Here is a 17016-nt window from a genome sequence, read left to right on the forward strand (position 1 = left end):
TCTGTGTTGAATGTCATTTCCCATTTGCGTGACCATTCGCTTATATATCAAGATCTTGGCCCAGGGCTACACAGTCTTCTTCATGAGCCACCCTCCTCATTATTTTAGCATCATCAGCAAACATATTCATATAGCTTGTCACCCCTTCTGTCATGCCATTAATATAAATTACAAACATAATCGGAGCCAGCACTGATCCTTGGGGGACTCCACTGGTCACTTCCATCCAGCTTGATTTATTATTCCTGATTACTGTTCTCATTTCTCTCCTCGTCAAAAAGTCCACAATCCAATCCAATATTGAACCACCCAGACCTCCAACATGATTAAGTTATATTAATCGCTTGTGGTACTTTATCAAACGCCTTCTTTAAGTCCAGATACACACAATCTGCCCAACCGTCCCTTTCCTGTATTATATCAATTACTCTTGAATAGAAGCTGATCAGATTAGTTACACAAGACCGTCCTCCTCTGAATCCGAATTGGCTATTTGTTAATATACTGTTTTCTTATAAATACTCCACCCATCTGTTTTGTGTGTCTGCATCAGAGTGTGTGTGTGTGTGTGTGTGTGTGTGTGTGTGTGCATCAGTGTGTGTGTGTGTGTGTGTGTGTGTGTGTGTGCATCAGTGTGTGTGTGTGTGTGTGTGTGTGTGTGTGTGTGTGTGTGCATCAGTGTGTGTGTGTGTGTGTGTGTGTGTGTGTGTGTGTGTGTGCATCAGTGTGTGTGTGTGTGTGCATCAGTGTGTGTGTGTGTGTGTGTGTGTGTGTGTGTGTGTGTGTGTGTGTGTGTGTGTGTGTGTGTGTGTGTGTGTGTGTGTGTGTGTGTGTGTGTGTGTGTGTGTGTGTGTGTGTGTGTGTGTGTGTGTGTGCATCAGTGTGTGTGTGTGTGTGTGTGTGTGTGTGTGTGTGCATCAGTGTGTGTGTGTGTGTGTGTGTGTGTGTGTGTGTGTGTGTGTGTGTGTGCATGTGTGTGTGTGTGTGTGTGAATCAGTGTGTGTGTGTGTGTGTGTGTGTGTGTGTGTGTGTGTGTGTGTGCATCAGTGTGTGTGTGTGTGTGTGCGTGTGATTGTGTGTGTGTGTGTGTCAGTGTGTGTGTGTCTGTGTGTGTGTGTGTGTGTGTGTGTGTGTGTGCATCAGTGTGTGTGTGCATCAGTGTGTGTGTGTGTGTGTGCATCAGTGTGTGTGTGTGTGTGCATCAGTGTGTGTGTGTGTGTGTGTGTGTGTGTGTGTGTGTGTGTGTGTGTGTGTGTGTGTGTCTTCTTCACCCAACCAGTATCATAACAAACTACATTTCCGGTCCAGCAGTACCGCCTTTCATTACCCATTGGCCTCCTGCTCCTCTGATGCCTGAGTACTACAACCTGACCCTTTCCTGCAGGACATGAGGAGAGTTGAAGCCAAGACGGAGGAGCTGCAGAGGTGCCAGGAGGAGAAGCTAGCTCTGAAGGCCCAGCTTGATGCACTGGGACTCTATGGCCAAGCTGGACATAGCCATAAAGGACACTGAGCTCAGGACCATGGAGGTTTGTCTGAGGGAATCTTGTCTTGTCACCGAGCGAGGATATCAGAACCACGAGCGAGTCTTCTGTAATCACATATGAGTCTTATAATCACATTCTTCTAGAGTCACAAGTGAGTTCTGTAATAACTAATGAGTTTTATAATTGGGAATGACTTCTATAGTGCCCTTGAGCTGCCTCCTGTGCTGTAAGAAAACAATGGATTGACACACTTACCGATGTCGTAGACCCACACTTATTTTGGGCTGGCGGAGTTTAGAGTAACTTGCATGTGTGTTTTTAAGGTTGTATCAGTGACATCTCAAGCAATGGACGTCTTTCTTTTGATTTTATGCGCCCTTGTCCTGTCGCGAATTTTGATAAATCACCCGCTTTGGTGCGAATCTCCTAACTCCCTTATTTCTGGGGCTTCAGAAAAGTTATTGGTATCACTTGACGGCAAAATGCAAGGGCTATATTTTATAATTAGCAACTGGGCTAAAAAATTGACTCAAAGGTTGAAAATCGAATAAATTTGCAAAAAACAACAACAAAAAGTATTTTGAGTTCCCAACCTTGAAACCCACTCATTTTTGAGAATTTCAAAAAAGTTATTTAACAAATGATTTAGCCCTGCCAATGTGCTTTCCAAAATGGTGAACGTTTCCCTGCTCCCAGTAGTTTGGTCGCCAGAGCTCCAAACGTAAACCTTGATCCACACCCACCATCACCACCCTGTTGATGCGTCACTGGTCGCCACCGCCGGCTTGATCCTCGTTATACCGGCGGTACTAGGCACGCATCCAGCACCCCGGCACCTTACTGCACCCACACCTCACTGCCACCTGTCGTCCTCGTCCATGTAGCTATCCAGTCTACTCTTAAAACAAACTATCGTCCCTGCACTAACTATGTGATTGCTGAGTCTGTTCCATTCCCCCACCACCCTATTACTAAACCAATGCTTGCCTATATCTCTCCTAAATCTATACTTTTCTAATTTAAATCCATTACTGCGAGCTCTATCCTGCTGGCTAATTCTCAGTACTTTACTTATATCGCCTTTGTTGTAACCCTTGACCCATTTGAATAGTTCTATCAGATCTCCCCGCACTCTTCGTCTCTCTAGTGAATGTAAGTTTAGATGTTTCAGCCTATTTTGATATGGGAGGTTCCTCAGCCCCTGAATCATCTTGGTCATCCTCCTCTGAACTGATTCTAGCAAATTGATGTCCATTCTGTAGAGGCAGCTCCTTTGACCCTAAGCTCCCGTGTATCTAACCCCACCTAATATCACTGTCCATGAATTTATCTAGTCTATTTTTGAATGTGACAATTGTATTGGCACTCACCACGTGACTGCTAAGCCTATTCCACTCATCCACCACCCTGTTTGTAAACCAATTTTTGCCTGTGTCCCTGTTGAATCTGAATTTATCCAGTTTAAATCCGTTACTTCGTGTCCTACCCGGTTCTCTTACCAACAAAACCTTATGAATGTCTCCCTTATTAAAGCCCTTCATCCATTTATAAACCTCGATCATGTCTCCACGCACCCTTCGCCTTTCTAGAGAATGCAAGTTTAACTGTTTGAGTCTTTCCTCGTATGGCAAGTTTCTCAACCCCTGAATCATCTTAGTCATCCTCCTCTGCACCGATTCTAACATTTTGATATCCATTCTATAGTAAGGTGACCAGAACTGAACTGCATAGTCAAGATGAGGTCTAACTAATGCTAAATATAGTTTGAGGAAGACTTCGGGGCTTCTGCTGCTTACGCTCCTTGAAATAAATCCCAGTACCCTATTTGCTCGATTTCTCGCACCCAGACCTGCTTATGAGAGTGTCATTTAAGCAATAGTTATGTGAAGGGTTGTTCCTACCTACACTCAGAATACTGCACTTCCCTACATTGAACTCCATCTGCCATTTATCCGCCCAGTCATACAATCTGTTGCGTTCACCCTGGAGAATACTAGCGTCCTGATCTGACTCAATTACTCTACCGATCTTGGTATCATCTGCAAATTTACTAACATCACTACTAAATCCTGTATCTAAGTCATTGATATAAATAATAAACAAAAGTGGACCTAGTACCGAACCTTGTGGGACCCCACTCGTAACACATCCCCAGTCAGATCTTTTACCATTGATTTGCACTCTTTGCTTCCTCTTGCTAAGCCACGCCTTGACCCAGTTCAAAACTTTACCCTCTACTCCGTGATGGCAAATGAAAGCTCTTTTAATACAGATTAATAATCAGAAAAGAAAAATTGGGAAACATTAAATAAATAAAAAAGTTATAAGCAAAAAAACTAAGGTGTGTCCATTATTGGTTCATCTAGAACACCATGTATATCAGTGGAGGTGTCAAGACTACGCTCAGCATGCACACAACGAACAGAAACTGAAGGAAGACCATCAAAATAGATCATCTGAGTTGCTCTGCAGACGCCATGATGCGTAGACAGGAACTGTAGGCTATTTTTAGCACAGAGTCGTGGTATTACCAGGGTAAGGGACAAAATAGGTGCCAGTTAGTCAGTTAGCATCAACAGACATAGTTACGCGAGCCCTTTAGATTCCAGATAGCTTCTTGCTCTCCGGCACTGCATGGTGTCATGCTCGTTGCCCGCGTCTGAAAGAACTATATGACGCCAGCGGCATCATCGTTATTAAGGGCTTAAACTTAAGATTTAACTGGAAACTTCATATCTCCTCTAGCTAAATCAACTTCCTCGAGGTTGGGCGTTCTGTATCGTCTCCACCAATATTTTCATTCTGACTGCTAACTGCATGCCCCCCCCCCTCCCTCCCTCCCTCCCTCCCATGGCCCAGCTACACTTATCCCTATTTCATCCAAATTCCTCATGCAAGAGTTAATGAGCATCTTCATTCTTTCATTTGCTGATAAACTGGAACAGCCTTCCATTGTCTGTGTTTCATCCTGTCTGTGACTTGTACTCTTTCAAGAGGAGAGTATCAAGACACCACCCATACTTGACATTTTCTGGCCCCTCATTCTTTTCCTTTTACTGGAGCAGTGCCCAGCAGGCTTTTGTTGTTGTTCTTTGCCCTTGAGCAGCCTCCCATGCTGTACACAAGAAAATGGATTTCTCTTTTTAACCCGGTAGCAGCGGGGATCATGTTTCTTAATGGTCCCTCTAAGCGAGAAAATGAGAAAATCACCCTCACACAAACCATTTCATAATATATATCAAAGCCTTTGTGATCAGATTATGTATCATTATTTTTGGGGTTTATATCATGGCACAAATTTGTCCCGTCGCTGCTACCGGGTTAATTGCACCTTGTTGGTTGTGGTTCTGAAGGTTCCAGTGAGTTGTGGCACTGTTCTGTGTTTGTGTCATGCATGTGCCTCCTGTATTATCCACAGTATTAGACTATTAACGAGAATACTGCAGACTGTACCACCAGTGATCTTACTTCACTATGAGACAGACACACCTCCCACCTTCCTGTCCCACCATCTCTTTGTCATGTGAACCACTCACTTCTTGCTACCACTTTCCTTTTTTCCGGTGATCTGTGTGTCTGTCTGCCTTGTGGGAACTTCCTCCAAGGGTTGGCCACAGAGAAAATGTCTCCAGCTCTGTCAACTCTCTCCCTCCATTACTTGTCCATTGATCCATTGCACCCTTGATGTCCTCTCCATATACACACTTGACAAAGTCATCCTTTCAGTCACACCAGGCATCTCAACCATCTCAGAATGCCTTGCTTCACCCATCAACCACTCAATTTACCATAAGCCAGAAATTTGTCCCCAAGGCATGATGTCCCTTGTTCACCAGGCTGGCAGTGAGAAGCAGAGGCTGGAGGTCCTTGTGATCCAGGCCAGCGAGGAACAGGAGATCAAGAAGAGGGACGAGAAGTTGGCAGTGCTCAAGGAGGACAACCAGAAGAAGAAGGATCATCTGGCCCAGCTGCAGCAGAGAGCCAGCTTCATCAATACAACCAAGGAGAAACTGGACAAGCTCATAGCAATGCTGCAAGAGATCCAGCAGGAAAAGTCAAAGGAGAAGTAAGTGAGGTCTATATTTACAATTGTTTGTTTCATTTGCTTTGTTTTCAGATTTCCCTTCTCTGCCAGAATGGGAAGAATGGAGTCGTCCTTCTCTTTTTCTTTGATCGCCTCCCTGGATTGAGGTCGATGGCATTTATGAACCTTCTCCAGGTAGTTGTGTCCATTGCATTGCCCTTTGCTGCTCTCATTCCTTGTACCTCCCTCTGAAGTCCTTGCCTCTGCTGTGCTCTGCCCAGCCATCCTCTTCCCTCAACAGCTGCTTCCTGCCCCTTGTTGTAGCCTCCTTGTCTCCTCTCACCACAACAAACTCATTCAGAATCAGAGTAAAAACCATTAAACTAATAGTCATTCACTCATGGCTTCCAGACTTTTACTCCTAGTTGTTTATGCAGGGGAGGGGGAGGGAAAAGAGGCAGAAAAGGTTATGAAAATGAACCTCCCTAATGTCCTTGCAGTCAGGGAGAAGAATTGTGTTTATAAATTCAGAATAAATTTCAGAATCTACATGATGAGGATGAAGGATGTACAGAGGAAGCAAATGGTATGCTGACTAAACTATACTGGAAGCAGCACTAGAAATAGGAACACTATGACCTGCCCAGGCAAGACTGTTAGAGGCTTAGACAGAGCTATGGTGCAGAGCTGGCTGGCTGCAGCAGGTCACTCCTGGGACTGGCTCAGACAGACAACCAGGATGGATTGGATGATGGAATATGATGGAGCTTTAACATGTACTTCATACTCTAACATATTTCAAACTAATGTATAGTGAATATAAAGCTGCATATTCATATAATTACAGAAGACCCCCGCCATTCACGGGTATTTGGTTCCGCGAGATTCCCGTGATCCGTGAATCCGCGATCGACGGGACTATAATCAAATAGGGAAAATAGGGTTTCATTCTACCATCTCGATTGAATAAAAAAAAGGATTTCTAAGGCATTTCTAAGCATTGTTATAGTTTTACATACACATAAATCACAAATTAAATATGGACTAATAATTTAACACTGGTTGGTTGTGGGTTAATGGCTCGGGTAGGTCGCTCGCCCTTAACCCTATCCTTGCTAAGCACTTGCAACAAGACTATCCCCCCAGGCGCACTCGGGCACCCCAGCGGGGGAAGGGGATCTCTTTTAATTGCTGTATCTCAAAAACTATTCATCACAGCTACAAAACAAAAACACCATTGGAAAGAGGAGGCCAAAATCTATAAGATTCAGTTATGTAAGCCTCTCCTGCAAATGTACAGGCACGTTCAAGGGGTGTTTTTTGCTGTGAGTGTGACTGGTGCTTGGAGCGAGCTTTTAGCACTGCCAGTAAGTGATGCTAGTGATCGCTCTTTTAACCTCTGTATCTCAAAAACTATTCATCACAGTTAGAAAAACAAAAATACCATTGGAAAGAGGAGGCCAAGCTCTATACGATTCAGTAATGTAAGCCTCTCCTGTGAAAGTACAGGCACGTTCCGGGGGTGTTGCCTGTGAAGACAAACATTTATACGTGCGCGACGGTCAGCCGTAAGGCAACTACTGAGTAGATCTCTTGGTGATGGGGTGCTGGCAGGGCAGTATTGCCAACTGCAAAATTTACAACTATTTGGTCAAAATATCAGTCATGTGATAGGTGAAGCTATGCAAAAATGTAGCTATATTGGTCAACAACATCCACCAGTTGCTCATCCATTGATTTTGAGCGCTTTTTTTGCGCTAGGCTGATATGATTTTCCACCAAATTTCATAGAAAACCCACTGAATTGGCAATGCTGTGGGGTGAGAAATGGTGTTGGAACACACTCATACGCGGGAAATTTGAGTGCGACTGGAGCTCGCAGCGAGCGTTAAGCAACAAAAGGGTTAATGGTTTGCTTTGCCTCGTGCATGAGCGAGCACTGGACGAGACATGCATGCACGCACGCACCGTGTGGCATGGGTAAACGGCCTTCATGGCTCGCTTTGCCTGGTGACTGCTGGGCGAGGCATACACTGTGTTGAGTAAACGGCAGGGGTAGCTCGCTCGTCCTTAATGGTTCACTTTGCCTCTTCAGTTGAGCGTTGGATGAGGCCCTCAGTCATGAATTGTGTGGCGGGCAAACAGCGGGGGTAACGCGCCAGCACCTAATGGCTTGCTTTGCCTCGTGAGCGCTGGACGAGGCACGCACCGTGTGGCGGGTAATCGGCGGGGGCAGCTCGCTCGCCCGCTTGTCGGTGCGTGTGAGACCTTAGTGTGGGTAAACAGTGCGGGTAGGTCGCTCGCTTGCAATGTTTGAGCTGAGCGCTACAGACTGCGTGTATGTGAGTTTTCACACGTGTTCGGCGGTGTTGCAAATACCCCACCCACGTATAAGCGAATCCGTGAATGGTGAGGCCGTGAATGGTGGGGGCTTCTGTATATTAATTTGTGTGAATTAGAAAATCTTATTTGAATAAAAATATTTTCTTATTTAAAAAAAAAATCACCAGACAGACCAAACGGTGAAGGACAGAAGAGAACGACTGATCCCCAAGTTTTGCGAGTTAAAGGTCATCGTGCACAAAACACCAGAAACGCTGCACAACGTCTAACTATACCCTAGACTTACCAAGACACTCCGACTCACAGCTCATAACAGAACACCCGTTTGGAAATTGCAAAGAAAAGCGTGTTTTGATTTCTCTGTGTCGGTGCCCATTTCCATCCCAGGAGTCAGTGCCGCCGGGACTTTCAGATCATCACAGTATCTTCTCCAGGCTCCTCAGACACTGCCAGTTTATCAGCCATCTTGAAAATAAGGATAATTTTTTGGTGGGCTGTGCAGTGGCTGCCCTGGCCAGGGTCACACCTAAGCTAGTGGAGCTGTAGCTGGCATGCCAGCCACACCACAGGGAGACTTGATGAAGGGGCTTACCACAAGTAAGTGTTTTTGGTAAATAGCAGGTCAGCACCATCTTGGCAGTGGGCATGAATAACCAGTAGCAAGAAAGGAAGGAGATAAACAAGAATTTCAATTCAAGGAGACTTTTACAGATTTTACAGCCATTTATTGAGTAAATGTGATTGAAAGTTCCAGAACCAGGTTAGATAAGTTTATGGGCAGGGGCCACAGATGACAGGAATGGGTTGGAAATAGCCGGGTAATTGGAACAGACATTACAGCGATTCATTTAGTTAAAACATGGTTGAAAGTACCAGAACAAGATTGGATAAATTCGTGGATGTGGGCCACCGATGGCAGCGATTGGTTTGAAACAGCTTTCTTTGAATTAGGTGCTTCATTTTAACATCTCCGTGGTGCAGTGGTTACTGTGCCTAACTATGAATCTGTGGGCCAGGGTTCAAATGGCAGGCACACAAGGCACCCAGCTGTTCATTCTCTCTTTCTGGCTCGTGGAGAAATGGGTACCAGGGGAAACCTGGGAAGGTAAACTGTAAACTTGTATGTCATGCTGACCCTGTGTCTTCTGTTTGTGTTCTCACCCACCTCAGGCTCAAGGGCCACTTGTACAGAGATGAGAACCGTGGCCATGCACAGCTGATGCTCCCAACTTTATTATCCTTAGCCTCCCACAGTCATGTTTTGATCAGCCTTGTGACAGGCCCAGTAAGAATAAGATGAAGCGTGTAAATATTTACCTCAGTGTACCCTGGCAGGGACATCCAGGCAGCCATCCAGAAGAGGGTCTCCCAAGTCACCGAACTTCAGGAGGAGATCAAGGACCAAGAACAGAGTAATCTGCAATTAACTCAGCAGCTCACAGCCTCAGAAACCAAGCTGCAACACATCCACCAGGCGTGGGACCTCAAGCAGGACAGCCTCAACAAAGAGATCAAGGAGCAGAAACAGTAAGCCTTTATGAAGTTTTCAGTATACAAACCATTTTCCTTTTGCATCTATTTCTCTGACACTGTCCCCTCACACAGCCACCCCTGAATGGAGCGCCGTGGCAGAAGAGGCTCCTCCAGGCTTCCTCGTCTTGGCAGGCCCTCTCACCACACATATCTTTTGCCAACCAACCCACTCACTCACTCTTAACTTTTCTATTGCCATGTCTATCTCCTCTACACTTCCCTTGTAGGTATGATGGTTGTTCCACTTGAATCTTTACTTCCATACTGGTCACTTCTCTTTCCTCATGAATTGAGATGCCTTTTCCTTACCTCCTTTGTCTCTTCATTCCCTTTAACACGTCCGCTGCGATTGGCACGGATTTGGCTTTCACTGGTAGCCTGGTAACCCATACTCCCAGGTCTTTCCCTGCCTCTGTGGTGGATAGTGGAGTGTTTCCCATGTGGTATCGGTGTGCTGGATATCCCCTCCCAAGGTGCAGGAATACATTCTTCTATATTAAATTGTAGCAGCCACTCTTTGTTCCATTTCTGTATCCTGGTGATGTCTTCTGGCAGGAAGTCCACAGTCAAGGGGTTGAGAAGTGCTCCGTTGCTCCCCTTGCTGTACAAGTATCAGTTGTTCCTCACAACTTTTTCCAGAGGAGCATTTTGTCCTCCAGATAGGTTTCACCTTCCTGCCAAAAGCAAAGAGCGATGAAGAATTGCACCATTTTATTCCTCGTCATGGCCCGGTGATCCCGTTATTCACTCATGTCTGTGTAAGGTGTAGCAAGTGTTAAGAAAGAACATAAGATTGTCATTTAAGCAATAGTTATGAGGGGTTGTTCCTACCTACACTCAGAATACTGCACTTCCCTACATTGAACTCCATCTGCCATTTATTCGCCCAGTCATACAATCTGTTTAGTTCACCCTGGAGAATACTAGCGTCCTGATCCGACTCAATTACTCTACCGATCCTGGTATCATCTGCAAACTTACTGACATATTTCACGATGGCCCGCTGATCATACTGAGGCACCACGGATGTCGGGTGTCCAGTACCCACTCACTGTTGCATAAGGTGAGGCAAGTCTTTTCTCTGCAGGGTTCTCGAGGACCTGGAGCGCAACCAGACGGAGCAGGACATTGTGTGCAAGGAAGTGAGTGATGACGTGGCTGACCTGGACGGGCAGATCAGACAGTCCATGGAGGAGATCCGGAACACCAACATCATGATAAAGAACAACTACAAGCTTATCCTCGATGCTGTATGTACCATTTTACTTATTAATACATTAACTCAAATTCCACTGGTCAGGAAATTCATTGTCGTGCTTTATGCAAACAAGGAATGGAGGCGTAAGGGACAGAGTCAACTTTGCTCTAGTTTGCACTGGGAAAGTCAAGATACACACCACAGGATGAACAAGAAATATAATGCAAGGGAAAAGTGACCTAGTATGTGGTGTGCCAAGGATGAGTTTTCCTTCGCAACTTGTATCTTGTTCTGCCTGAGATGTGTAGCCTTGCCTCTCCTCGTGCAGACTAGATAGAACTGTCTTTGTCCTCCCAGCACCTCAGTGATAATGTGTAGCCTACCTTTTCTCATACAAACTAGGAAAAATTGGCTCTGTCCTTCAAGCGCCTCAGTGATACCCCCCAAGACAAGTGTAGCCTGCCTTTCCTCGTGCAGACTAGATAGAGCTGGCTTTGTCCCCCTAATGCTGCAGCTGTAACCCCCAAAACAGAAACATAGCCTGCCTCTCCTCATGCAGACTAGATAGAACTGTCTTTGTCCCCCTAATGCTGCAGCTGTAACCCCCAAGACAGAAACATAGCCTGCCTCTCCTTGTGCAGACTAGATAGAACTGTCTTTGTCCCCCTAATGCTGCAGCTGTAACCCCCAAGACAGAAACATAGCCTGCCTCTCCTCGTGCAGACTAGATAGAACTGTCTTTGTCCCCCTAATGCTGCAGCTGTAACCCCCAAGACAGAAACATAGCCTGCCTCTCCTTGTGCAGACTAGATATAATTGGCTCTGTCCTTCAAGTGCCTCAGTGATACCCCCCAAGACAAGTGTAGCCTGTCATTCCTTGTTCAAACTAGATAGAATTGGCTTTGTCCTTCAAGTGCCTCAGTGATACCCCCCAAGACAAGTGTAGCCTGTCATTCCTTGTTCAAACTAGATAGAATTGGCTTTGTCCTTCAAGTGCCTCAGTGATACCCCCCAAGACAGAAACATAGCCTGCCTTTCCTTGTTCAAACTACATATAATTGGTTTTGTCCCCCTAATGCCACAGCTATAATCCCATAAGACAGGCATCTGAAACTTCAAAAAATGTTGATCTCCGTCGGACTCTGCGTGGGTGCCTGGAACATCCTGAGCCCCCCGAAGGATCAGCGACAGCCTCATTTGTCAGCTTGTCTATATTATTTTTTTACAGCAACGGAGGAAGCTCAAGGAAGGGCAAAAATTAAAACAAACAAAAAAATAGACTAGGCTAGACACCGCTCCATCCAAGGAAAACAGAACGAGAACCCAGAAGAGACGTCAATTTTGGGAGGAACACAACTCGGGAGGCTGAGAGTGAACATAGTGGGGCTCTGAGATGAGGAGACCTGGTGAGGGAGAGATCAGTAGTGGGCCACAGCGATGGTGCCTGTCTCAAGAGAGTAGCTGTGGCCATTTCTCGCTGACTGCAGTCCTCTGTTGTTGGGGATTATGAGTGTGTGATGCTGGTGATGTTGAAGCACTCCCTGGCCTTCATATCTCTTATTGCAGTGTACACCCCTACTGAGATGTGTGGACTTTAGGAGAAAGAGATGTTCTACGCCAAGCTTGACTCTGTAGTTGACCAGTGCCCCCGACACAACACACTCATTGTCGTGCGTGACTTTAATGCAGTTACTGGCACAGAGAGAGATGGCTGTGTGATATGTGTTGGTCCCCACGGCTCTTGTACCAGAAACATCAACATTTCACTCCTTCTGAGCTTTGCAAAACCCAGAAGGCTGAGGATTACTGGTTCCTGAGATGCGAGCCTTGCCGCTGGTCTTGGAGCAGCAATACTAGTGGTGTGGCAAAGGAGATTGATCACATCCTTGCTAGTACTTGTTAGAGGATCCTCCAGAAATGTAGGGTTTTACACTGCTGAGTTCATTACAGTTGACCACAGACTTCTTGTTACAAAATTGAGGATATGCTTCAGGTCCATGAAATTCTTGAGATGCAACTCTCTGCAGCCTTATCTTGAGAAGCTCAGAGACCAGGTGTGTGCTCAGGGAGAGAGTGGGCTTTCGTCAATGGGTGGATCAGCATCCGCCACCTGCAACCCAGTAGCTGGAAGCTGCCCAGTTGGAGGGTCTGCCATGTACAGCTGCTCAAAATACTCAGCCCAATGAGCCCTCTGCCCTTCCACGTCCGACACGAGGCAGCCATCAGCTGTTTGGATAGCGCTCACCTGGGAGGGAGACTTGGAGCAGGGCTTCTTCAGGGCTCGGTAAGCAGGTTGGAAGTCATTCTCATTTAAGTGTCCCTTGACTTCCTCAGCAAGACCCCTGACATACCTCTCCTTGTCTCTCCTCAGGAGAGCCCTGTCATGGTCCTGATTCCCAGCAAGTGTCTGGCAGCGCGTCTCTCATGTTTCTCAGCATCTCCTCCGAGGCAAACCCACTCCTAGATCTCGGGCGCTTTCCAATACACTCCTTGGCAGCTCGAAGAGTCGCATTTGAAGGTATCCCACAGTTCTACAGGGTTCTCAAGGGAGCCGAGCACATTGAACTGTTTGAGACTGTCACTGCATAGTCTTGAGCACATGCCAAGTCTTTCAGCAGTCTAGAGCAGGGGAGAGACACTGAAAACTGAATGGCCGAAGCCCCCTTATAAAGCCGAAAAGTGCGCCATAGTGGACGCTGATTGGCCGGCTTAACAGCGCACGCTCATTGGCTCTCAGCACTGCAGAAATTTAAAAAGTTGTAAACCGGTCATGTGCCCACAGTCTGCACCGCGGGCCACAGAAATGATCCTGGAGCCCTTCGGCAGGCCGCACCTAATGTTGAATGATGTAAAGTCCCGTGGGCCGCACCAAGGGTGCTCGCGGGCCGCGGGTTGGGGACCTATGCTCTAAAGGTTAAAGGTTACCCCTGGCCTGGGTGTATGGGCTGGTGCCCCATCTGTACCACACAGCTGCTCCCAAAACAAGGGTGTGTTGGGATTTCTTAGTAGGTGAATATAGTCAGAAGTGGCAGCCAGTCACCTTGTATCAATGTCTGTTTCCTTACAGATGGAGGAAGGCAACGTTGAGCTGATGTCTGCCCTCACTGAGGCCACCAAGTGTGTGGAGGAGTTTAGGTCTGCAGAGTGACTCCAGTCCTCAGGCAGGCCAAGGCTTCAGAGGATACCAGGCTGAGGATCAATGGGGATTCAGTTCTTACTTCCGGACTTTATATTTTCTAAGGCTTATGGATTTACGCCTTTATATTTCCGAAGGCTTAGTGTTATAATATAGTGTTACGTAGTGTTGTCGTGAGCATTTATTGGTGCAGGTGTTACTTGCATCCTGAGTGTTGCAGGGTGTGGCTGTTACTCTGCACTCGTGTACCCAGGCAGGTTTTTACACACCTTTTCAGGCACTTGTGTACCCAGGCAGGTTTTTACACACCTTTTCAGGCACTTGTGTACCCAGGCAGGTTTTTACACACCTTTTCAGGCACTGGTGTACCCAGGCAGGTTTTTACACACCTTTTCAGGCACTCGTGTACCCAGGCAGGTTTTTACACACCTTTTCAGGCACTTGTGTACCCAGGCAGGTTTTTACACACCTTTCAGGCACTTGTGTACCCAGGCAGGTTTTTACACACCTTTTCAGGCACTTGTGTACCCAGGCAGGTTTTTACACACCTTTTCAGGCACTTGTGTACCCAGGCAGGTTTTTACACACCTTTTCAGGCACTTGTGTACCCAGGCAGGTTTTTACACACCTTTTCAGGCACTTGTGTACCCAGGCAGGTTTTTACACACCTTTTCAGGCACTTGTGTACCCAGGCAGGTTTTTACACACCTTTTCAGGCACTTGTGTACCCAGGCAGGTTTTTACACACCTTTTCAGGCAAGGTATTTTGCTTTCATATCTTCACCTTAGTTTCAGGATGTCATTTTCACCTTTTGTAGATTTTTTGTATATTGCAAACATTTATTTTACTAAACTTCTACAAATTTTGGTGATTTTCCTTCCATACTCTGTCTTTCACTACAGTGGTAATATATGTATATCTCCATAGTAAAACTCTAATGCTAATAATTCAGTTTCAATAATGACTCCATGGCTGCCGCGAAATGTGTGTAGTTTTGTTTTCCCTGAACGCTGTTGTAGTCTGAACATTGCCATTGTGGCCTGCCGGGCTGCCGAGGTGATCTCTTCGCTGATTGGACAGCAGCTTGAGGCAGCCTTGCTCCGGCTCATCTTGAGAAACTGGCCCTCCACACTGCATCTTGCCACTTTTTCTGTAGCTCACACTTCTGCCTTGCAACTCTTACTTGGTGCCTTCTTCAGTGGACGGGAGAATAAGAGTGGACTGTGGATGGCTTGAAAAACAAATTTTAACTACAAAATAAGACACTATTTGAAGTCTGTCTCTTATATAAATGTTTCTATTGATTTATAATCCTATTTTTCATCAGATTTTTAAGGTAGTGCAAAAATAAACTTGCAGGTTACATAGATGTTCTGAAAACGGTGGCATCACAAGACAATGAATTCATTGGGAGGAAGGAATTGTGCACATTTAAAAAACAACTTGTAGGTGCAGCTCTCAGCATGTCATGTTTGCTTGCTAATGATTTTTTAATACATTCGTAATTCACTTTTATGCTATTATTAACTGATGAAGAAACTAAATATTGCATTACATAAGTGAGCTACAAAATCAATATCAATGGGGGCATACGCCGGGGGGTGCATCGCCTCGCCCACCCTACGGCGCAGAGCCCAGGGGTCCCTCTGGGTGAGTCTCATGCAGGCCCCCTTCTCATCCCAAGTACCTCCTGGAAGGAACCATCAACTTCCTCTGCGGGCGCCCCCATGGCCTTCCTTCCCTCGTACACTCTTCACAAATTCATTCTCCCCCATTCTCATCATGTGTCCAAACCATCTCAGCGCACCACCCACTCCACCACTCCACACTCCACACTCCACTCCCTTCACTGTCAACCCATACCAAACCCCTCACACACACTTCCATTACTTCCTCCATGCCATCCTGACACACCACACGCACCTCTTGTACAACTCATTTCCACTGCACGTATTCTTGATTGCTGCGCTGCACTCCATGTCCACGTCTCTGATGCATGCGACAGAGTTGGCAGGATAATACTGTTCCTTGTTCCCCTCTTTACCGCCATGCTCACACTTCTTCCTCTCACAACTCTCCCCAATGCACCCACCACCTGTCTGCCCTTCACTGCTCTTTCCCTCACCTCACCTTCCATGCTTACATACAACTGTCCCTAAATATTTCACCTCAGTCACCTCCTCCACTCTCTCCTCCCCTAACCTTATCCTACACTTTGTTGTGCTCTCTGCTCTAACTCTGTATGGCTTTGCAAAATCAATGACCTGCTCTTTCGCCCTCTCAAATACCATAACCTTGCGCTTTCCAGCATTCACTCAGCTTCCTCCTCTTACACACCCTGTCAAATGCATCCACTATCCTCTGTAACGTCCCCTCATTCTCTGCCAACAATACTGTATCATCTGAAAACAGGTCTGCCACCAATGACTCCTCTGTACCTCTCACTTTCTGCCTTGTACCAAGTTCCCCACTCTGGCTTTCATTTCTCTCACAGAACCGCCCATGTACAGTTACTTTCTTCATCCTCTCATTTAAAACCCTGCCATACACTTTTCCTGCCACTCTGAGTAGACTTATTCCCCTGTAACTATTAGTCACCTCTGCTTCCTTTCCCTTTGTACAGCAGCACAACACTAGCCTTTCTTCAACCCTCAGGCACCTCACCCTGTTCCTGTTCCTGTTACATATCCATAATATCCATTCCACAACTACACCTCCTCCATACTTCAGCCGAGTGGCCCAAGACTACCCACACGCTGTCCTGAAGACCCGGACTCTAGAAGAAACCGTCTAAGTGAATCAAGAATGAGTTCCGGGGCACAGCATGAGTGAGGAATAAATGGCGCCACTATAAAAATTGCCTGTGCCATGATGGGCTTGGGCCGACCACTAGGCCCCTGAAGAAAGCCAACCGGTGCTAGAGGCGAAGTTGTTAAAAAATACTACTAATAATAATCTGTTATGCCATCAGCTCCAGGGGCCTTTCCTACCTTTAACTTCTTCTTTGCCTCCTCTATCTCACCTCTCTCCAGCCTCCCCTGTGGATCTGGCCGCCCGACACTGATCTTTATTCCTACACTGCTCACTTCCGCTCTCCTCCCACACTCTTATTCATTACAGTTTCCTCTTTCCACACCTCCCTTATCTCCTTATTCCCCTCACAAGCACCCATCTCTCCTCTTCATGCTACAAATGTCACTCTTTCCTCCCCTATTTCACTTTTATCTTCTTTCCAGCAAAGTTTTTTGTTCTGGTATTTTGGTGATATTTTCCTTCCCAAATCCTCATCCACTC

At 46.3% G+C, this 17016-nt stretch overlaps 1 protein-coding gene and 1 long non-coding RNA gene across 11 annotated transcripts; both read left to right on the forward strand.

Annotated features, from left to right (window-relative positions):
- Nucleotides 1–1448: 1448 nt before the first annotated feature.
- Nucleotides 1449–13815, forward strand: LOC126987385 (probable inactive protein kinase DDB_G0270444). The gene is made up of 5 exons (XM_050844369.1): nt 1449–1529; nt 5324–5553; nt 9190–9381; nt 10475–10637; nt 13653–13815. Exons 1-5 carry the CDS (start codon nt 1464–1466, stop codon nt 13731–13733), a joined length of 732 nt encoding a protein of 243 aa, XP_050700326.1. The 5' UTR covers nt 1449–1463; the 3' UTR covers nt 13734–13815.
- Nucleotides 13816–13912: 97 nt separating this feature from the next.
- Nucleotides 13913–14669, forward strand: LOC126987386 (uncharacterized). Of its 10 annotated transcripts, none has more exons than XR_007740860.1 (3): nt 13913–14098; nt 14139–14178; nt 14218–14669. It is a non-coding gene; the product is annotated as an uncharacterized LOC126987386 (long non-coding RNA). The 10 variants fall into 10 exon arrangements; XR_007740856.1 differs by having other exon boundaries at nt 13913–14058; nt 14099–14178; XR_007740859.1 differs by having other exon boundaries at nt 13917–13978; nt 14099–14178.
- The last annotated feature ends 2347 nt before the right edge of the window (nt 14670–17016 follow it).

The sequence above is a fragment of the Eriocheir sinensis genome, chromosome 64, assembly GCF_024679095.1.
Source record: "Eriocheir sinensis breed Jianghai 21 chromosome 64, ASM2467909v1, whole genome shotgun sequence".
NCBI lineage: Eukaryota > Metazoa > Arthropoda > Malacostraca > Decapoda > Varunidae > Eriocheir > Eriocheir sinensis.

What these genes read in the sequence shown, in the direction of transcription:
- LOC126987385 (XM_050844369.1), top strand. Translation starts at nt 1,464, where the DNA reads ATGCACTGGGACTCTATGGCCAAGCTGGACATAGCCATAAAGGACACT. An exon ending in GAGATCAAGGAGCAGAAACA is followed by an intron (nt 9,382 to 10,474) that starts GTAAGCCTTTAT and finishes TTTTCTCTGCAG; the next exon opens with GGTTCTCGAGGACCTGGAGC. An exon ending in ACAAGCTTATCCTCGATGCT is followed by an intron (nt 10,638 to 13,652) that starts GTATGTACCATT and finishes GTTTCCTTACAG; the next exon opens with ATGGAGGAAGGCAACGTTGA.